General features: G+C 30.6%; 1 protein-coding gene across 2 annotated transcripts in view; it reads left to right on the forward strand.

Moving 5' to 3' along the window:
* Positions 1-24,867, forward strand: part of LOC100168221 (probable phosphorylase b kinase regulatory subunit beta) — a gene marked incomplete at its 3' end in the record, with an annotated part of 115,215 nt that overhangs the window by 43,361 nt on the left and 46,987 nt on the right. The window contains 8 exon segments of one of the 2 annotated variants that reach the window (XM_029485841.1): positions 2,280-2,439; positions 3,506-3,703; positions 3,800-3,938; positions 6,490-6,752; positions 7,020-7,034; positions 21,679-21,825; positions 21,915-21,998; positions 22,058-22,245. In XM_029485841.1, the coding sequence (XP_029341701.1) occupies positions 2,280-2,439; positions 3,506-3,703; positions 3,800-3,938; positions 6,490-6,752; positions 7,020-7,034; positions 21,679-21,825; positions 21,915-21,998; positions 22,058-22,245 (1,194 nt within the window). 2 annotated transcript variants of the gene reach the window in all.

The raw sequence follows: 24,867 nt of genomic DNA on the forward strand, positions 1-24,867 counted from the left end.
CACGTCCGTTTGACGGTAGCTAAACCACGTTAAAAAATATATAGCAAGTGCTAAATGCCTAAATGGAATCAGTTACTTGCGTTTGCCCATCCAGGTTTAATTAAAAACAAAGCTAGACTCGGTACACTGATGCCGATTTGTCCGTGAATTGAAGTAGATACACTCTAACCAAAATACACCTATATAGCGTACCTATGTACTTTATAGCATTTAATATTGGATTATACACTTGGTAAAATTTTTTTAAGACTTTACGTTAACTTTTTTTTTTATTGAGGGTAGGAATACTTATGAAAAACTTGTATTACATGTCTTGAGTAGAACATTTTTTATGAATTTCGAACTCAAAATAAATTCTTACTTCAGGCGCTCATAAATAATTATCGATGACCTTACTAAGTACGATTGTCATAGCTTTTTTCTCCACTGACTACCTACTCATTTTCGTCACTCGATTCCATAATTTTCGCGTTCTTTTTTAACATTTCATCAGGGAATCTTGAACAATAATCCCATTCTTCAGCTATACCCATATCATCTACTATCTATATGTATGTAGTACTGTAATTTGGTACAGCGTGTGGAGGGGCATCCCGTATTTATAAGTAAATATTGAAGTCAACGATGAAATTTAAATCGATAATTTATTTTGACAGTTTGACATGGACATCTATATTATATTATTTTTCCGGAAAAATAACGGCTGAAACCAAATTCCGGACTTTAAAATGACCAGAATAATTTCTATGATTTGTTTATTTTAAATTTTTTAATCTTAGATTCTGAGTGGAACGAGGAATGTATTGATTTTACCATGATGTTTTTTTTTTTTTTAAATTTTTAAATTTTTAAGTTTTCGTGTGTACATGATAAGTAGTCGAAATAATGCTTCGATTTTCAACTTCAGTATTTTGTTTGACGGGAAAGTAAATATTGTTAGTGCATTGGGGAGGTGAAAATATAAAATTCGCAGTAATTTTCAAAAGTGCCGTGAAAAACAAAAGAAAAATTAAGGAAAACGGGAATTTTTACACAAAATCGATTTTTCACAAAAATCGACTTTGGTTTTTGGTGTACCTAACTTTCAAATAAATAACCGTAGATACATTTTCACTAGTTGTTTATATTTTCATTTTTTCTACATGATAGAATTTTCAAAATATTTGATTTGTTTTGAACTGTTTAGGGACATGTTCAGTTTCCAATTTTATTAGTTTTTTTTCTATTAATGTCAATAAAACTTTATTTGTTGAGTAAAACAACTTGAAAATTTAATACAAGGCTCCTACTATATTGTTACAATGACATTTGAAAAATATTAAAAATCCTTAGTCACAGTTTTTTTTTTTGTAAGCATTTAAAGTTCAAAAATTGATAAAAGGCGTGAACATCACGAAATTGTACAAATTATTTTGAGTTCAGAATTCATAAAAAATTTTCTTTTTGAATATAAGATTTTAAAATGTCGTACAAGATTCCTCATAAGATTATCTACCTTGATCAAAAAAAAAAAATGTGTATAAGAAAGTCAAATTAAATTTTTATGAGCATCTGAAATTCAAATTTTTACAACATCGGATATTCCCTCGATTTCTCATGTAGCGATTTTATTATTTTATTGTACCAGTAATTCAAAAACGCATAACCAAAGACACTTGAGGTTTATATCATGTTTATTTTATCAATTCCTATAGTTGATAAAATTTTCAAAATATTTTGACTAGTTTTTATGTCCGTGAAGTTAGCCGCACAACATTATCCCACCGAATTCATATTTGGTCATCCTTTAGTAAGTCCTTAGTAAGTATTTGTAAGCACAAAATCAGAATTTGTAAGTCAACCTTTTGAATTATGCCAAAAAACTTGCCAGACTGTGACTTCGACTTTTTGAAATTTTTTTTCCACCCCATCATATTAGTGCATTAGTAAGTATTTGTAAGAGCAAATTCAATAATCGAAAGTTATTATTTTCAAAGTCTAGGGACCCTATACCAATAGCAGAGTGACATCCACTTACCCGCTTTTTAACCTTGAAACACAAGAACAACGTCGAACTTTTAAGTTTTTTGCTGGAAATATTGACTGTTCTGACTTCCTTAGTCGTTTTTCCTCCAATACTCCTACCCGTAATATTTAAGAATAAATTGTACCTTAACACAGAAGTTACTAATTCACGTATAAGTGTCCGCAACACCCTCCAATTACGAAAACCTTAAACGAAATAAAACTCGTTTTTTTACATTATATTATTATAATAAAGTGTACATTATAATGTTTAGTTCTATTGGTATGGCAAAAAGTGCATTGGAATCTATTAACGGATGCAATCTATTTGGTGACAAAGGAGCCTCTTGGTCTGTAATATACGTAGATATTGACGCACACAACAGGAACAGAAGTATATTTGAAACCTTATTACCTCGAGAGTCTAGTTCAAAAGTGAGTATATTCTGTTTTTGCACCTTCCAAACAAAATGGTATAATATTATTTATGCTACAATATTATGACGTAACGTGGTGTAGTAATATCGTTAATAACAAATTGTGACAATACGCAATCTGTGTAATATTGTGTGGCTCCTGCCACACGATACCGTGCACTTATTATTATTATTTTCCGTAGTTGGTTCTACGCACAGACGTGCCGCGACAACATTGGGTACACCGCTCTGCTGCATTAAGTCTCATTGTATTGTTTTTATTGATATTGTTTTAACTAATTGTTTTATTGAAATATTGTTTAAACATTGTTTATCGTTAATTATATAATATTGTTTTTTTTAAACTTAATCCTGACATCTAATAATTTATTAGCCCTTACAGTGTTAATATACAAGTGATGATAGCTTATATCCGATAAACCAATTTTTAATCTGGCATAAAAATTAATTTAGGTACCCGAACCAATATTTTAAAGAAAGAACTAAAAATTCATAGATCAATTTTTAGTTTTTAACTGACGTTATTCAACAACTGGCTCAACATGAAATCAGACGATATATTCTGTGTAAGCTCCATGGTGTAATAAAATATACCTATGTAACGGATAATGATGTTATAATTGTTTTGTTTAATAAAAACAAATTTAGTATGTCATGATAAAATATTAAAATTAGTTAAACCGACTCATAATTTACATTTATAGTACAAACTACAAAATTATAGGATCTAGTAACTAGTTTGTAGTAATTTCTCGTGTGGTTTTTACAAACTATTTTTTCCCCAAGCATTATGGATACAATTTTGGTTTTCAAGACAAACCGGTCTGTCGTGATAAAGATAATATCCAAAACTAGGTTCAAACGGAGTTAACATTTGTAAAGAATGGTTCAATAATACTTTAGTCCAAATATCAAAACACAATTATTACATTTATGATTTATGTGAGAGTTCCCTGGTCTACTGAAATAGCATTTAAATTTATTATATTAGTTTGAATATACATATATCAAGTCCATATCTATCACGATTACCATTTAACCATGTTACCTTATTTTCTTTTTAGGCTGTTGATTCGTCATTGATAACGACCGTGTCCTACCCCGCCTTCGCCACTCACGAGGACGTGCTGGTGTCGTATACCAAGGCCAACATCGTGAAAAAACTAAAAGGTCGCTATGGGTTCAAACGATTTAAGAGGGATGGTTACAAATGTGCCATTGAGGACAAAAAGAGAAAGTTCTACAACATCGGGGAAACCAAGGTATGTGGTGATTGGTGAATGTGAATGATTTAGAAATGTGTAATGTGTTCGATGACACTGCGTTTGCATTCGGTCATATGATATTACCTGTCTTAGGATTTCGAAAATATAGAGAACGAATGGCCGTTATTTTATCTGTACATGATAATCGACGGAGTGTTCAAAAACTTACCACAACAGGTCAAGGAGTACAAAACGCTGCTGAAGGACGTCATGACCATCGACAGTTTCGGCGGTCTGTGTTCACATTCTATTAATATACATAAATAATCGAATTTATCCTATGGAAATTCCATGGGCTTATAATGTTACGAACCATGTAAATTCCTCCAGGCATATCGATAACGGAACATAGGTAGTTACCTCTTACCTCTGGCCATTCTAGACAAATGGTCCAACGGCGGAAATTCCTTAGCTTTGCTGGTTTTATTATCCATATTCAACATCCACCTCATGACTGCAGTCCTATTTCTTGCACATTTAACATTGAAACACGTGCAAAACGGTGACACTCGAATGGACTTAAATCTGGAAAATTGATTCACCATTCCTTCTTAATTTAATTAACTTTAAAGTCCCTCAACGTACTTTTCGACACTCTGTTTTTACTATGTTCCTCCTTGTACCTCTAATTATTTAGTTAACGGACCTATTACAAGACTGTTATTACTTATTACTTCTCAATGTTGATGTTTCCCAACTTACCTTGGGTATCTGATATATATATACGTTAATCTACGTCATCATTATTTTTCTTTTACACATATACATATGAGCATATTACCATTATTTTAAAAAAAAAATTATGTAATCATCAGAGGTTCTTAGCAGTATATTATTATATGTGGTTTGTAAAATTAATACTATTTCTTTGTTTTCACTTTAAGATTGTCCATATATGTTAACTTTTGTCAAAAGGCTATGCTCGTAAATAAAAATAAATAAATAAATAGTTATTTCACTGATATCAACATAAATGGTGACAAAAAATCCAATAAGATAATAATACAGGGAATTATTTTGTGCGTGTGCGCGTTTCACTTTTTTAACCATGTCCCTTTATATTTCTCCACTTACCCAAGTTATTTTTGAAAAAAACTGGGCAAGTGGATGTCGCTCTGCTGTACAGAAGGTTACAAGTGGGTCACTTTAATGGATAGTGTTAAATTTTAATTCAATGATATAATATCATTGAGTAAGAAAAACGATTCTGAGCGAAGACGGTCAGTCAGCCTATGATATAACTAAATATATTTGATGACATAATTGTGAATAAAGTAATTTAATTATAACCTAGTACGTGGAACCTTGTTTTAAACTTTCAATCCTTAGCTATAAAAGTTGAACATTTTATACATGTTTAACTATAAAATAATTTTTTAATTTTAAATTTGATAAATGTTCTCAAAATTCGAACTTTAAATGCTTATAAAAAAATTGTGACTATGTATTTTTAATATTTTTAAATACTATTGTAACAATATATCCAGGATCTTTGTATTACATTTTCACACATTTTTACCCAACAAATAAAATTTAATTGACAATCACAAATAAAAAAAAACTAAAAAAATTGGATACTAAAAATGTCCGTAAACAGTTCAAAACAAATCAAAATATTTTTAAAATTGTTTCGTACATTGTATAGAAACAACCAGTGAAAATATGCGTTCATTTGTTTTAGAATTACACCAAAAACCAAAATCGATTATGTCTAAAGATTTTGAGTAAAAATTCCCGTTTTTCCTTAATTTTTATGTTGTTTTTTCTGGCGCTTTAAAAAAAATATTGGGAAAATTGAAGTTTGACCTCCTGAATGCGACAACGAGATTCACTTTCTCATTGAACAAGATACTGTTGAAGAAATTGAAGCAGTTTTACTGCCCCAAACGGGCGTGACAGACAAAAAAACACATCATTGTATAATCAATACATTTAATACGTTCAAAATCGAATATAATATAATACATAGCATACATTTTTGATACATTTTATAGTAAAGTTTCCCTGTTGGATTAAAATCTTGACCACAGTTGGCATATTGTAACAAACTTGTCTATGATATTTATATTATGTTGTTATTGATAAATTAAAACTAATACGAATTATTTTAATTCTAGTAACAAATTATAGATCAGTTGAGTTCACACGCGATTTTTAACCCATAGACTGATTGGTGGTGGAGTTTACATATGACTCGTTTATCGATTATCTATACTCTGGGTGGATTACATACATAATATTACTTAACGTACGGCATAGAGGAATTTAGACCACAGAAAGTTAATACGAACTAGTTCCTTAGCACTAGATTTAATTTCGTTGAATTTCATCAGTAATTTTATTTTTCAAAATTAACTAGCTTTTCCTCTATTTATATTAATTCGTGTTTGGTCCGTAAGTGTTATTCATTTTTATTTCATATGTATATTAATTATTTTTAGCAAACTATATGAATACCGGATGCCAAAATATATCATTTAATATTATTTTTAATTTTACTTTGAATAGTTAGGTATTTTAAACCTAATTTAATATAAATATGAAATTATATCAAATAGACTGCATTAAGCATTTGCTTAAGAAAATAAATTAAATTATAAATACCTTTTTAATAATCACAACAAAATATAAACCTAATTCATTTTTTGCTCATATATAAAACAAACAAACGTGATCATTCTGAGGTCTGAATATTTATGGAATTTAAATTGACAGACACTTTGAATGTATTCGGTATTAAACTGTTGACTTTTTCATTATCGCCCTCTTGCAATATATTTCAGATCCATACGTACCAATGTTCTATTATATCACGAAGGAGAACGTGGAATATGAAAGGGCGGACCCCGGCAGTCAACTGAGGTCGGCCGGTCCCAAGTACGAGGACAGTAAGGATTCACCGTTGTTCTTGTGGAACCAAGCGTTATATGTCATAGCTGAGCTGCTCACTTCTAACTTATTGCACATAAATGAACTGGACCCGATTCGTCGATACTTACCGTCCTACAACAGACCCAAACGGCCAGGTCGTTATTCTGCATTTCAGGTGAGGAATACAGGCTACATAATTTATGTATTATATGTGTACTGTTAATTTGTTTCACAACAAAAGTCCACAATAATCAGTGTCGTAGCCTGTGGGGTAGGTATTTAACCTCCTTACATTATCCTGGCTACGCCACTGAGTCAATAATATAATATGCCATGGTTATAATATGGCGTACCCTTATGAAAATAATTATGAAAGCGATTCCTAATCAATAGTTGTTATTTAATATTTATTCTGTTTCACATGTTTTCATAAACGAACCAGACAAGGCAGAGTTCTGTAAGTAAAACCAACATTTGGAGAAAAGCATGGTGTGATTTTGATGCAATCTGTGTAACTCTTATTGTTCATTAATGAACATATTAGAAACTAACACGATCCTCTCGTATACCAGATACCAGTATTAGATAATACAATTTCGAGCGGTGGTAAACTCTCCCGGATCAACATTGGTTTAACCTAAAGGAAATTGGGACCTATCAATTCCGCCAGTACAGGCAGTTCTAAAAACAACCTTTCAATTCCGCCACTTACCAATGTGTACCTCAACCTACTGTCAACCTGTTTTGCTGTTTCTTTCTTAATTTTAGATTCTGAGCGGAGCGAGGAAGCTATTATTTTTACAATGGTGTTTATTTTTTTTTTCTATTTATATCCTGTATACAAAATTTCTTCCAGAAGGAGTGTTTCGATTTCAACATATAGTACCTTATCTTTTAGCAAATTGGATCAAGATGGTACTTTAAACAGGTCATTTTTCGATTTTCTCAATAGTTATTTAATGCGACGGGTAAAATCACCGAAAAATTACGAAAAAACGCTAAAAATGGGATTTTAATTTCTAACGCTTTGTTTATCACCATAGAAACGAATAAAAAATTATAATAATTTAATATTAATTCAACTTACATGATAAAATAAATAATAACAAAACATAAAATATCCAGACTGACAAACTGACTCCGCTCAGAATCGTTTGTCTTATACAATGATATTATATCATTGAATTCAAATTTAATACAACCATTATACAATGACCCACTTGTAATCTACTGTACAGCAGAACGACATCCACTTACCTGCTTTTTTAAAAAAATACTTTATTCATATTTGACTTAGTTAAAAAACTAATGTTATTTGAAATAATAACTTAAGTAATTAGGTGCTTACATAAAAATACATATATTATAAACAAATAAATGTACAGTCGTTGCCCGATAGATTCTCACGTTGGCGGCAGCGCTTTTTAGTAGGTGTAACCCAAACTATAGCCGCGGTGTGTTATAATCGATAGGTTGTTTTTAGACTACATGTACTGGTGGAATTGATACCTATACTTTATCCCCTAGTATAATAAGGTCTGGTGGAATCTCTTTGAAATCCCTAGGCAATATGTGAACTCTCCCGAGTTATTTTAACGTTATGTCGAAAAAAATAATAAACTAATACGGACCACCAACAAAATTGACACCTTAAAAGGACGTTTCACCCGCATTTGTTGCTGTATCTTAGACATGTATGGCATAACAAAAACTGTTTTGCGCGGGAAAGAACTAGAAGGCTATAGTCATAACTAACAAACGAAATTTTCTCCACATAAAAAGGAGAACTTAGGCTGTGTAATATAGTTTTTATTTTTTAGTTATCGGAACTTCAAAAAAGTTATTTAAGCTTAAAAAACACAAATAACAATGAATTTTGAAACAATAAGAAATTTTTTCGTATAAGTGATATTAAGGAAATAAAAACGATATTGCACAGTCAATGTTCTCCTTTATATGTGGTGAAAATTTCGTTTCTTAGTTATGACTGAAGCCTTTTCAATTTTTGCTATGCCACATGTGTGTAAGACGGAGACCACAATTGCGGATGAAATTCTTAAGTTTTTTTAAATCTGTATGTTTATATTATCATACAAATTGATTTAAACTATTATTATTTTTATTAAGTACCTATTAACTATAGTCTAAATAATTTTTTTTAATGAAATTAAAATGTATATTCAATTTTAAGAATCTCTGTGTTCATATTATTATATATATTATTAAATTATAATGATAAAAATGTATAAACAAAATTATTACAGACTCAGGAGAGCTTATATGTATCCTTCACTCTATGGTAGTATTTAAGTTGACCTGGGAAAGTTTACATGTACCCGCCGGTAATACTAGAGTAGACCCAGGAGAGTTTACAAGTGCCAACAATTTCATCGGTTTATTTTATATTTCATGGCTTTTTTGGTCCGACAAATCTTTTTTTATTGCCGATTTTGAAATATTAATTAAATATACAATATTATTTGTATTTTTTTTTTTAAATTGGAATAAAATAAAAATCCTTATAATTTATGTACGTATTAATAGCTAGAGACATTTTAGTCTCAGTTTTATAGGCTCAGTAATTATTATTATCTATAAAGCCAGTCCATAAAAATAAAAACCTACATATCAATACTGTTTCTGAATAATTAGAAAGTTTGTCTGATTTATGTTTTGTTCGTATTTTAAACAACTGCGTTTTATTACTAAATTTTGACATGTACGAATAAGCAGGATATGTGGCATACAAATATGTAATACCTAACTAGTTATTTAGAAAAAAAGAATCTATTGATTTCACAATTTTAGTGTGGGAAAGTTCCTAATAATATTTGGTTGCCGAGATTATCAATAATTATGTAAATATTAACAATAGAAGAAATAATATTTATTTCCCCGCTTGGGGTACCCTTTATTTGTGTAACGGATATGACATCCCCGCGGACCTCAGTCAACCATGTGAAGGTGTAGCCTGAAGGATGTTAGGATCGTCTCGGCTAAGTAAATGCCTACTTAGATCGTAGCACTGAAGCACCTCTACCACCATGGTGGACCCTCCATTAATGGGTGTTGTCATTGGGCCAACAACCCAATGCGCGAAAATCAATAGTTAAGAAACAACCACAACAAAAGCCTCGGAAAGTAAGATCATTATACAGGACTGAAACACTGACAACAGTAGTATCTGAACTTTACAGATACAGATTGGCTTTATGAGCGGTTCAAGGGTCTAGATGGCCTTGAATAGAAAACCTAAAGACACAGAAAGTGACCTTTTTCTACTGCGGAAGTAACTCACTCGAGAAAGGTGTAGGATTTCTAGTAAGCGATAATACACTATCTGCCATCAAACAATTTGTGCCAATAAATGATAGAATATGTTATATAGTAGCGAAAGGTCAGTGGTTTGACGTCTCATTTATAAATTGTTATGCCCTAACGGAGGATAAAGGTAATGAGACTAAAAACCATTTTTATTGTCAGATATAACCAGTTTACAACTCTATCCCAGGTTACGTAATTAAGGTAGTGAAGGGAGATTTTAATGTAAAAGTTAGCAGAGAGCAATGGTTCCGAACGGTAATTTGAAATGAAAGTTCAAATAATATCTCTAATAATAATGGTGAACGACTGATATCTTTGGCGGCGACAAAGGCACGACAATTTCAAGCATGCAATTTCAACATAAAACATCCATAAACACTCATGGATGTCACCAAGAGGCTCTGTAAAGAATCAGATAGACCATGTGATGATCGATCCATGAAGAAAACGATGTGTACTAGACTTAAAGAGTTGTAAAGGGGTAAGTGGAATTTTGGACCATTTCCTTGTGCGAGTTAAGATGCATATAAGATTATCAGTTAATTGGAGAACTAAGAAATTCAATATTGTGAAACTAAAAGAGCAGACGGACAAAATTGTGTACATAGAAAGTGTATATAAGTTTCGTGAAAGAATGGAAAATCATACAGAAGTAGACCAATTATGGGAAAATATAGAAAATTCTATTAAAAAGGCAGCTAGTGAAACACTAAGGTACGAATCAAAAGATAATAGAAATAATGGTTCAAAAGCAAGCTAGCAATAACAAAAATAGATAAGGCAAGATTGAAACTAATCAAAACTCCTAACGAAGATAACAGAAGGCAATTAGCAATCCAACAGTGAGAACTAAAAAAGGTAATTCGAACCGAAAAAAAGACAGTGGGAAACGAGTCGTATACAAGATATAGAGAATAAAACAAATGTAAAATTGTCTTTTGCTAAATGCAATGAAATAAAAATAGGTTAAAAGCCCAAAATTACTATTCTGCAACAAACAGATGGAACACTGATTACAGATGGATCAGATGTGGTGGAAGAGTTCAGAGAGATGTTCGAGGAAATTCTAAATAAGCCAATGCCAGAAGAATAAAAGAATCATCGGATAGTATCAGCGGACCAACAGCTGAATGGACTAAAAAAAGAGGAAACACAAATGGCTATTGAGATGCTTAAAAATGGAAAGTCCTAAGCAGAAGATAACTTAACTGAGGAACTCATTAAACATGGGTGGAACACGATTACCAAACAAATGGAACAATTAATAAATAATAAATGAAAAGCAGAAAAATACTTGAAGCTTGGACTCTATCAATTATATACCCTATTCACAAGAATGGATATGATGGATTGTAGAAAATATAGAGGGATATCACTTCTTGACACGTCATACAAGATACTATCAAACATATTTCTCACTAGACTAAAGCCATATGGTGGGAAAATAGTCGATAAGTATCAAGTAGGTTTCAGAGCAGGAAGCTCAACAGTGAACCCAATTCACACCATCAAACAAATAATGGAAAAGAGTTGTGAATAATCAGTATCTTTTTATGTTATTCATCGACTATAAGCAAGCATATGACTCCATAGTGAGAAAAAAGCTATGGATAGCAATAGAAGTCCTATCAAGTTAATTAGACTGATAAGATCGTGTTTACAGAACTAAATATGAAAAATTATGCACCATATGAATGCATAATAGATGCACTGTCTCCCATGCTTTTTAATATTGCATTAGAATCAGTGGTTTGATGATTGTATGACACTGACGAAGTGATTAGACTAGTAAATACAAATATTAACTTCTTAGTATATGTGGAAGAATTGAGCTTACTGGCAAGGCAGAGGATGAAATTAAGACTTTAGCAAATGGTAGACAAACTTTAGACAAACTAATGGTAAATGAAGGAAATACAAAATATATATTAATATCGTGCGAAAACTATAACCAAAAAAGCCTAGTGGTGAAGGGGTATGCTTTTTGAAAGAGTTAATACATTCAAATATCTTGGAGTGGAATTAAGAGCAGATTGTAGATAACCACAGAGAAATCCAACAAAGAATTAATTCAGCTAACAGATGTCTTTGCCCTAAAACCCGTTTTAAATCCCAAGTTTGTCCCTTTTAAAACAAAAACTATACTGTACAATTGTTTTTTACTTGAGTGAAACATGGACTATTACAAAATCAGATGAGAAAAAATAAGTTATTTTCGATAAGACGGTGCTAAGAAAGATATTTGTCCCAAAAAAGATCGCTCAACCGGCCTTTGGGAACGACGGACCAATCTATACTTCCTTAACTTAGGGAATTAATCAGTGTGGCATTAGTGTCGTATTAGCTGGGTAGGACACATATGGAGAGCACAATACCAGATAACTCAAGAGGCAACAAATATGATCTCCAATAGAAAGAGGCCACTAGGAAGGCCAATACAAAGATGAAAGACAGAGTTAAGAGTGACCTGCAAATGCTAGAATTTATAAATGGTGAAGAGCTAGCTAATGATAGAGAAGCATGGCGAGATGTGGTGGTTGCGGTGAAGCGCCTATACCTACTAAGCCAAAAAAAAAAAAATATTTATTTAAAAGAGTTAGAGGGAGAAGGAGAATATAAAAATCAATAATAATCAATAGTTACATTAAAATAATAACATTCATTTAGTAAATTGGGTAAATAATATTTTCTTCTCTATAGTGTTGTTGACAAAAAGTAGGCCGTGATCGTCACGCTCCTATCGGCCATTTTTTCCTAGATTCAGGGGTTCTACGTTTAGGAGTATTATTATTATTATAATTATTTTATTGTAGCACATTATGTGGCGGTATTTGATCACATTTTCGTTTCTTAACAATCGTTTTTTTATAATTTTGTTTATGTTGGTACATAGTTCTGTAATCTTGATAGTATTCATGATACGAGTTCAGCATTTTTAACAATCATTTCATGTGGTTATGTTTTCATCGCCGTAAAAGTTGTACCTAACTGGTTTGTTGTAGGTAGTTTTTTTTCTTTTTAGATTTATAGTATAAAATATAATTTAGGTATATGTGTTAGATGAATTAAAAAGACTTACCTAGTTCATAGGAAGAATGACTTATGGCTTGGAATTATTTTCATTGTTATTGTCTGCTATAATTGAAAAAAATATAGAAGACATATTATATTGTTACATTAAACTATCTAATTAATTATATTTTAAGTATAATTAGTGTTAGGTAAATACTCAACAATAGGTAAATATTTTTTAGATTCTGAGTGGAACGATGAATGTATTGATTTTACAATGATGTGTGTTTTTTTTTTTGTGACTGTGTACAAGATAAGTAGTCGAAATAATGCTTCGATTTTCAACTTCAGTATCTTGTTCAATTGGAAAGTGAATATCGTTGGTGCATTGGGCAGGTCAAAATTTAAAATTGCCAGTAATTTTCAAAAGTGCCAAGAAAAACCAAAGAAAAATTAAGGAAAAACGGGAATTTTTACGCAAAATCGATTTTTCACAAAATTGAATTTGGTTTTTGGTGTAACTTTAAAAAAAATAACCGTAGATACATGACATTTTCACTGGTTGTTTATATTTTCATTTTCTATACATGATACAATTTTCAAAATATTTTGATTTGTATTGAGCTGTTTACGGACAATTTCAGTTTCCAATTTAATTAGTTTTTTTTTCTATGAATGTCAATAAAACTTTATTTGTTGAGTAAAAATACTTGAAAGTTTAAAACAAGGTTCCACGTACTAGGTTATAATTAAATTACTTTATTCACAATTATGTCATCAAATATATTTAGTTATATCATAGGCTGACTGACCGTCTTCGCTCAGAATCGTTTTTCTTACTCAATGATATTATATCATTGAATTAAAATTTAATACTATCCATTATACAGTGACCCACTTGTAACCTACTGTACAGCAGAGCGACATCCACTTACCCACCTTTTTTATGTTTAGGTTATAATTAGAGGTAGGATTTTGATGACTCTTAATTTTTTTCTTTAGCTCCAATAAATTGCTAAAAATTTCATGCTCTCTTGATTAAGAATATCCTAATTTACTTTTGCATTTTTAGCCATTTTAATTTCATTTTTTAATATTTTTGCATCATTTTTTCATTTTTTTGTACATTTTTATTAAATTTTAGATTTGTGTGTTTTTGTTATAATAATATTATATTTTTATTATTTCTACTTTATTTTTTAATTTATATTTAATAATTTCATATATTTTTTTACTGTGAATTAAACTTAAAATTTATATATTTTTTACTATTAACAGTTAATTTTTTTAAAAACTGAAATCCATTATCACAACCATATCTCTAATCATAATAAGTATTTTTAAATTAAATTCTTCTCACTTATGTATGTAAGAAGATTTTTTAGTTCATTTTTTGAAGTTTATAGGGCATTTTTGTGTGTTATTAAGGTCATCGACATCATGTCTTATAAACTAAAAGTATCAAAAACTAATCAATTCTTGCTTTGATGGGACGGCCTTTGGCCTATTAAGGGCACCTGGCTGAGCCATTTCTCTCTAAATCAGGTTATTTAATTGATATGTTTTGGTCTGTTCGTGTGGCTAGGCATGATACGTGGGGATATTTGCTCCTTGAAAGTGCATGAGCAAGGTTCTTTGAAAGATAAAGTGCTTCGTCTTGAAGGGTTTCTATGGACATTGAGTTCCGTAAGTTTTGATTCGTGACCAGGTAGTGGGCGCCGGTCATGGTACGTAGTATCTCAATCTGTTTCCAAGATGATTGGCGAATATTATTTCTCCAAACAGGAGCTGCCTATAAAATAATGGGCCTAAGGTATATTTTATATATTGTCAATTTGTTGGCCAGTGGAACAGTACTGTTTCGGTTTAGGACGGGATATAGTGCGGCCCGGGCACCGCGCTCCTTACGAATGGTATTTTGGATATGTTTGTCAAAAACTAATCATAATTGTTATTAGTTATTATATACGTATACTATAATCAATTTTATAATATAGGTGTAACACGTAATAATATAGGATATGAGGCCTTTTTTAGACATTATATACAAAGGCTAGATCAGAAAATTAATTAGTCTTGTTAAGATACTTACTTATTTGAAATACACATTTAAATACTGTTTTTCAAAAGTAGTTTAATATAATTAGTACAAATACATTTTAGTATTAAAAGTATTAAAAATACCTACTTCACAAGTAGGTACCTACCTAATTTTTTTGTATAATATATGTATATTATACAAATTTTATTATTGTATAATCATATTTATAAATATTGTCTCATCTGTGTATTTAATGGAATTTTTTAAGTACTTAGAAGTATTATAAAATATTATTTCAAGAACAATTTTTAAAATAGTTAAAAAAAAAATTTTGTGTTTTCAAATGAAATGCATAGAAAAAGTATTTAAATACTCAACAAGAATTAAATTTAACTAAATTGTATGAATTTTACATAGGTATATTTTTTCTGGATGAATATTTTAAGTTAATTTAATTTTTTTTACGTGTGTTAATACGGAACTTGAACATTTAAATCAATAATTTACCACTAACACTAACAACACTAACTACTAGTATTTTATTTTACAATTAATAAATATTAATTAAACGATCAAATTAAAGTTCAGAAAAATTTGGGTACTAGCAATAGTTACATCAAACAAAAACTTACCGTCACATAATTATCTATCATTGGCTATAAGTTCAACTAGAGACTCCATTTGAAATTGAATAGGTCTTGATTTGGACATTGTTCAGAAAAAAAAACATTAACACAGTAGAACGGTAGCATTGTACCGCTAGCAAAGGTTTATTTAAAGAAATCGAAATAGCAATTAAAATTAAATTATGAATTAATGTAAAAATCATTGATTTTCGAATTTTCGTTGATAAAAGATAAAAATTAAATATTTTTATGTTTTATTATTAGTTTGAAGTTAAAATCTAGATTTTGTGTTGTTACCATAGTGGTTCATTCGACTTCCTTTATCGCATTCGACAAGTGAAAAAATCTTATCGATTTCAGTTTAAGTATGTCACACGCGATAAACATATGTCACAGTCGATATAATGTATGACTTTTGTCGCATGCGAGAATTAGTCGTATGATTTCAAAAATTGGGCCCCTGGCCTTAACGCCCACATAGAGGAAAGCTACAATGATAAAATAAAGTCCGCAGCTACCTTCTTTAATCTCTCTGCAGAATACGATACGGTGTGGAAAGACGGTTTACTTTGGAAACTATCAAACATCATACGATGCCCACGCTTGGTACAATACATTAAAGCCAGTCTAGGAAATAGGAATTTCCGAGTTTATCTCGGCAACCGGAAAAGCAATACACGAATACTAAACAATGGCTTACTTCAAGGCTCTTTCCTAGTCTCAATTATTTTTAATGTATATACTTTCGACATACCAAGTACAGAATCGAAAATGTTCCTTTATGCAGATGACATCTGCATAGTAGTGCAGGACAAGAAACTAGCAAATATTGAGAGAACCCTGACATCGGATCTATCAAAGTTGGAATAATTTTTCCAATAATGGAGGCGTAGACCGAACCTATCTAAAACCACGATAACAAAATTTCATCTAAATAACAGGGAAGCCAATAAGGAAATATTGTCTATTTTTGTGGTGAAAAAATCAAAAACGAAAAGACACCCGTGTACCATGACATCAGGATCGGACGTTAACTTTTTAGACACACCTGCATAAGGTATCAACAAAACTTGAAATAAGAATTAGCCTCATTAACAAATAAGCTGCCAGCACTTGGAGAGCTGCTACAAGCGGCCTTCATACTTCTTCCTTGGCCCGGGTCTATTCGGCCGCAGAATGCAGAATACTGCGCCCCAGTATGGGCAGGATGTGACCACATAGAGGTAGATATCAGAGTAGATATCCAACTAAGGAAGGTCATGAGCACAGTTTTGAGCACAAAAAAACAATAGCTACCCTACCTGGCCTTCATAGAACCCCCTCACATAAGGATACAAAACAATGTGCTAAAATAAAAGGACAAAATCGCTAAACATCAGGAGTTGCCAATTCATAAAAACGGAATTTTTAACCCGAGGCTCAAGTCACGAAAACCGTTCTTGCTAAGAGCTCAAACCATCACCGAGGCGACTAGGCGTTGGTTAATACCCCAGATGCGTGGCAGGCTGAATGGCAGAGAGAGAGACCTTGAGGCATCCAATTAGATAACATGTGCACTCCAGTCTTAGAGATGTACTTCCCCAGAAAAGCTTGGTTTGGACTCAACAGATTACACAGTGGGCAAGGTAGATGCAACGAACTCGTGTACAAATGAAAGTTCAGACAGAGCCCGTGATGCGACTGGGGCACAAATATACAATCAATGCAGCATTTAATTCTAGATTGCCAATTGAGAAGTTACTATGGTGATCTGGAGGACTTCATCAAAGTGACCTCTGATGCAGTGGCCTGGTTGGAGGCCTTGGATGTAGACATCTATAGTCCGGCCCACGAGAGTCCATATGTCAGAACGCGTCCGTCGCTGCGCATCGGTTCCCCTTCCATACGCTGAATCTACCGATCGGAAACCGGCCGGCAACCATCGCCGACAGCCGTCGTTAGTCGTGTTTTTATGACCCACTGTATTCACGTTGCCGAGTGGTGGGAACAGCACTATGGTGGGAGAAAATTCGGCCGGCAGCTGTCGCGACCGTCAGTATCGATGCGCGGTTTACGTATGGACTCTCGTGGGCCGGACTTTTTTTTTTTTATACCTAAACTAACCAAATTTAACTACTCATATGATACTTATTATGATATTTGTTCTGCTTTGCTTTATTAGTGTATTTTGTACCTTAAATGTTTATTTATATTAGTTTTAAATTTATAATTATAATAATAGTAATAACTTAATTAACCTGTTATGTATCTAATAAAAAAAAATGTACTGCTACTGCTCATTGTAAGTGTCATACGAATAAATAAATAGAATAAAAAAAGTAAGTTCACATTATCAGAAATACATTGGCGTGATAATTTGTTATAATATGCTTTTCAAGTTTAATTTTTGTCAAAAATTCATCAAATTATTCTTTTACTTAATATTATTACTATTTTTCAGTTAGATATTCATAAAAATTTTTCTTTTCATAGCTAACATTAGAAATATTAATTGAAAACTTCCCACCAACAAAAAAAGTTTACCTGAAAGTAACATTAATATTTTATGAGCGTTTGAATTTAAAATGTTTAAGATATTGGATTTTCATGGGTAAATTAACGAATTTTCATTTATAAATTTTTGATATTTTGTTGTAATTCATAAACGAGTAATCCAAAATACTAGGTACTATTTTTTAGTTAGAAATTCATAAAAGTTATTATTTTAATAGCTAACTTAAGATATTTTAATAGAAGGTTCCCAACAAGTTTTTCTACATCTATAAAAAAAAACGAGTTCACCAGAAAGTGACGCTATTTATAGCCATGAGATGTATTCGATTTTTAAAAAAAATTTTTTTTACTATTCAATTTTATTATTTATACAAGTATGTCACTAAGTCTTCGCTCAGAACCGTTTTTCCTATACCTACAATGACACTGTACTGCAAAGCTGTACACACTTGTCCACCTTTTATAAAATGCATTTTTCTCAAATTATTAAATTCATAAATAAATAAAGTATTTTCAAATTAATAAGTCGTTTTATTTTAGAAATAACAAAATAAAAATATTAAACCTTTAAATTTGTAATTTAAAATTGACAGTCAAAACAAGTCACTTAATAACTAAAGGTAATCAATATTTCCCCATCAGTTTGAACAGTATTACCCGACTATAAATTTTATCTCAATAAATAAATTAATCAAGTTTTATAGCTGCAAACATCATAAATATATAACATTTAGCATACAACAAGTTAATAACATAGTAATAACATGAAATAAAAAGTTACCATATATTTTTTTGAAGATCAAATATAAAAACATAAACGTGTAAAAAATTAAAATAAGAAATTATATTATCAGGTGTTAACTGAATATGGTGGAAAAATCAATTTTTGATTATCATACAATACGAAATTATGATAGAACGGATTTTTAAATTTTATCAATCATATTATTTGAGATTACCTGTGATCGGTCTTTGTCATTAACCATCTCTCTCCTATATCTGTTTGAAAAATACAAATAATGTTTACCTATCAAATATACGAAATCATAACTTTTTCTAAAATTATTTTGGGACAAAAGGTTTATTCATTTTTACCAATAGACTACCTGCTTGTGTCATAACTTGAAATAAAGTTTGGGTATGCCTAATTTGTTGTATTATCAACACGCTTTGGTTGAATTATATTCCCCAATTTTTCACTAAGCTGGCTGCACCAGTGCACTATAAAATCACTATTGCTGTAAAATATTTCGCACAGTATTGTAAATATTTATATACTATAATAATTAATAACCTAAGTATTTATTTAACCTTTTGATTATAATATGATGTTTATATACAGGATGGACCATAAAATATTTTATGGTTAACTTTATTATATTCTATAGTCTACCTTGTACGCCTAAACAATTATAATATATTATATTCTTATAATTCTCATAGATATTACGGGTGTCATAAATATTTAATAATTGTCTGACAATTAAAATGAAATACGCCAAATCTCGATTTGTCTTGTGCATTTTTTTAATCTACGTGTTTGTATAAAAAAGAACACAATTCGTTTATTAAAATATAAATGAAATATAGACATAATTTATGGTTAAACTGTCAGTTTTAATAATTATATATTGTTTTACTTTGCGTTTTTAACACAGACTTTAAAATATCACCTACAATAACAAATAATTTTTAAACCAAGTTACATTAATTGCAATTTTTTTTAAAATTTGTATGTGTATATGTATTTGTAATTGCGCCCTGATACGCCAAGCTGCCAAAGAATTGTATACAGTACAAAAATAAATTCGAAAAACCCAACCGCGGCGGTGACGGAAAGAATTACGATTAGTTAATTAATAATGTATAAATTATGTATAAATTAATAAATAACTAATGAAATAAATATTTTCATATTACCCATCACAATGTTTACTGCTTTTTATATTCATTTTTATATTTGTTGAAATATACAATTAATATTAGTATTCAAACCATGTAAACACACGTGCGTGTACAATATAGTTTTCTAATAGATACTTATGCAGTTACGATATAGCTGTGCAACACTTTTATTATCGCTTTCTATATTGTATACGGATACGGGATGACCTCAACTAATCATATATATAGGGCCTTTGCAGTATGTAATACTTACTTGCGCAGGCACCGTCGTACAGTGCGTATACGGTGTGTGTGTACAGTCACGTTAAATTGTCCAGTTGTACGTTATTATATATTATACTTATACATAATCATATTGTCGTGTTATTCATTTATATTAATACTAAAACGGTTAGTCTGTCAAGCTGCACTTTCAACAATATTATATTTTTATCATTTTTATATTTATTATGTAAGTCATAACTTGGGCAAGGGTGCTATGATCTAACTTTGGTTCAAATAGGGTGCCTCGAGCTAAAAAAAGTTTGGGAACCCATGGTGTATTCAGTATACGTATATTAATTTATACTGTATTAGACATTAGGTAGGTACCCAGGTTTATATTTAATTATATTGCAAAATCTTTATAATGTTTCGTATATATACATTTTTACCATATGAAGCGCCCAAAAAAAATTGTTGACGTAAATCACAAATGTAGTCGATAATTAATTTATTGAAAAATACATCAAGCATTATTTAAATCATTATTTTAGGTATGATCTATATCTTATAATATATTGACTGACCGTTGGTTAACACTAGGTTTATATATGTATAATAAATATAGGTAATAATAATAAAAGTAGGTATTGAAAATATATTTGTCATATAGATTATAGGTACTCATAATATATTATAATACATGGGTACAAAGAGCGTTTCATTAAGATCTGACAATTTCGCGTTAAAATTAAATTTGAATATTTTGAGTATTTGTGATACGAGAGTTTTTGTGATTTTTTTGTGTTTTTATAATAGTCATCTTTCTTATGGCAGTATTTTATGCTTAAAATCCATGAAATTATACTGTACACAAATACGATAACGATATACTAGGAACGTACCTATATTATAATATATTAAATATCAATCAAAAGACCATACCATTTGAACATACTATTATTGTGTGCATATAATTTAGTATACACTTATATTATTAATAGAACTGTCACCCACAAACACAATTATTCAAAGGTGGGCAAGTAAAATTTCCTATATTGATAGTGGAACTTCTAATTTTTTAAATGATTATGAACATTTCTGTTCAACATTAGTCCTAAGTAATATATTGTATACGTGTTAATCCATTATTAACTTTAACCTCAGCTAAACGTAGATATATTTAAATAAGATTTTAATTAAACGTTTTATTATTTAAAATTAAATGAATTAATAAATCGTAGTTATTTCAATTTTCATTTCAACTACCTACCTAGTTCAGTTATTAAGTTAATTAGAATATTATTTATTAACTTAAAATTATTTTATTAATCCCCAAATCTGTATAATATACTACTGTAATATAATTTTGGCTAATTCTAGCATTCAAGTTTTTTTTATATAATTCACTATTGCCTTAAATGTCTTCTGCTTGTTCATCAAATTTATTATTCACTCGATAACTGACTTTATTCGTGATTTTATTGTGAACGTTACAGGGGACTGCTACCGATTTAGTTGTTCAAGTAGTTCTCATAGCAGAATCCATGCGATTGCAAGCGATGATGGCTACTTACGGCATCCAAACGCAAACGCCTCACGAAGTTGAACCAGTACAAATCTGGTCATCCACTGAGCTGATGAAAGTACGACACGTATTGTACTTTCTATAATTGTTTTGGTTTTATTTTATTTGTTCCAATGATAGAGCGTAATTATTTGTTGTGCTGGATAGGTGTACACGAATTTGGGAATAAACGACAAATTGAAATTGACCGGAAGACCGTTAAGGCCTATTGGAGCGCTTGGGACTAGTAAGGTAATGTTTGGACCGTCCGATGTTTTTGTCATAATTTCATAATTTATTCATGTGTTTAGATGTACAGAGTTTGCGGAATGACTGTTCTGTGCTATCCGCTTATATTCGAAGTATCCGAGTTCTATCTCTATCGAGACATGTCACTGTTGATCGATGACATTAAAACTGAATTGAAATTTGTCAGCCGATTTTGGCGTCTGTCTGGTAGACCAACAATTTGCTTGTTAATACGAGAAGAGCACATGAGGTAAACAAGCAATTTTCTTTATAAGAACATCATATTATAAATAAACTGGTTGAATATGGGCTACTATTGATCAACTAGAGTCACTATAAATCACTTGTTTTACCTCACTATTTGTTACTTATTTTGGTAAAATATAAATGTTGGTTACTTATTTCACTTTATGCAGTTGATATTAAATATCATTAATTTACCATATATTGTGAACTCCTAGGTGTATTTCATGAAGTAATTAATATCACTATCCTTATTTTCTTAGGGATCAACAACCTTTTATTCCAGTTTACGAGGCTTCTCCCATAGTTATTTCATTTTTTAATCTATATATTATAATATATATATAAGACAAACAATTTTTGCACATGTGTTCTTTATGCATTCCTAAACCGTTCATCCGATTGCGATGAAATTCGGTACAGAGATAGATAATACCACGGGAAAGAAGATATGCTACATTTTGTCGCGAAAAATGTAAATATTTATATTAGCATTTTCAATGAATTGTAACAAATTTGAAATATTTTGACTCTTACTCAGCTTGAAAAAGGCTTTTTCAAGGCTCGATGCCTTGAAAAATGTGTAGATTTTTTAAAAATTATTCTCGATAAAAACATTTTTTTATGGTAAAAAAGCTTGAAAATTTAATCCAAGGTTCCTTATAAAGTTGTAAGTTTCAATTTACTAATGTTTTACGCCAATTGTGTTTTCAAATAGCTCTCAATATTTCTTAAAAACTCTCGATTTTCACAATTTTTCCATCCAATATATTATAGCACTTTTTTTTGTATACAAATCTCATTCATTTTGCATGTTTTCAATCACGATTTTAGATACCTTTTTGGAACACGATTTTACACATTAAATTTTGAATAAAAATATATATCTCATAATGCTGTTATTGGTGACACTTCTTCATAATTATTATATACCACTATCTATATCTTTAGTTTTATAATAGACAACATTTTATTTAAACATCTTTTCAACTGTAAATATTTCCTTGGACCTATTAGTATGTAACTCACTTTTTTATGCATATTTACTATTTTTTTTTTTTTTTTTCATTGATAATTAAGCCCGGCAACTGTGGCCATTAGCTATTTTTTGTTTTTTGGTTAGTTTGTAGGGGTGGGTACTGTAGTTTTTGTTTACACGTGTGTGTAGTTTTGGCAGATTTTTTAGTGGGCACCTGCCATGCCCGGGTGGGGGATGGTGGCACTTGTTCTCCGGACACCGTGACTTGCCCGAAGAAAAATGCCGCCCGGTGACCGAGGATCGAGCCGGCGACGGCAGCGCCGCAACCGACGCCTTAGACCGCTCGGCCACCTCGTCCCCCTGTATATTTACTATTGATGATAACCTTACTCTATCATTGATTTCAAATTTATGTTTAGAATTACTTACATAATAATAATTGTAAACTTTAGAATTTAACTCTTTTTCATTGTGTTCATTTACTTCAACTGGCTTCGTAGTAATTGTTCTATGCGGCGCTTTCCATTACCGTACAAACATGACCCAATACCGCACAAAATGCATAACCCAATACCGCACACAAAAATAGTACGATACCGCACAGATTTATAAAAAGGTATATGCTAATTCCGCACTCAACAAATAGTACGATACCGCATAAATTTATTAGTATAACAATTTAAAAAAATATTACATAGGATTAAATAATTAAAAATAGCATCTATATGTCATAATTTGTAGTAATATAAAAATAGTAATAAAAATGTAATAATTTAAATAAGAATATTGTAGGCACCTATATTGGTTTAAAATTTAAACTTGTTTTTTCTATATATTCCATTATTGTTTGTTTGTTAATAAAAGTGAGTACTGATATACCAAATTGGCTTCTCGTTCTCGATCACATTTCCGCTGTATTGCTTCAGCCCCCTTCTTAATTTCTCTCATTCGCGCTACATTAATCACTTGTTCTATTAAAACATCAATCTAAAAAATATAAAATATTTACTACCAATATTTTAATAAATAGTTTTTATATGTACAACGTTTAAAACAGATGAATGTGGCGTATGAAGTTCAAACCTAAGTTGACTATGATATGATTCAGCACCGTTCGTCGTTCTTTTTGTACAATTAGGTTCTTCAGCCCACATTGCAGGAGGAAATTGTTTAGTGTCAATATAATTTGCAAGTACATAATTCGCAAATATTGTGCATTTTTATGTTTTGGAGCTTCAGATAAAATTCATTAAAAGCATGGGAAACCAAATTTACCGGTCAATACGGTAATCAGAAAAACATTTTGGGCTACTTTCCAATCTCTGAATTTTTATTTTTTTACTCTATATGAAGTAAAGTAATGAAATTATTTCAACGATTATTTGTATATATATATATTAAACATAATATTGATTTTTTTTAAATGTCACGTGCGATGATTCAAAGACTGAAAAACTGAAAACTCACTATACATTTGTTACACTCTAGATACAATCTTTTACTAAATAAAAGACTTAATAATGTCGTTATAAATATACGTGTGCGGTAATGGAATATGCAGTTTTTTGAAAGAAAGCTCAAATTCTTATTGATTTTTTGTTATAGGTGTCATTATTTAAACAAAAAAAAAACTACGAGTATCTACACTAC

The sequence above is a fragment of the Acyrthosiphon pisum genome, chromosome X, assembly GCF_005508785.2.
Source record: "Acyrthosiphon pisum isolate AL4f chromosome X, pea_aphid_22Mar2018_4r6ur, whole genome shotgun sequence".
NCBI classification, from domain to species: Eukaryota; Metazoa; Arthropoda; class Insecta; order Hemiptera; family Aphididae; genus Acyrthosiphon; species Acyrthosiphon pisum.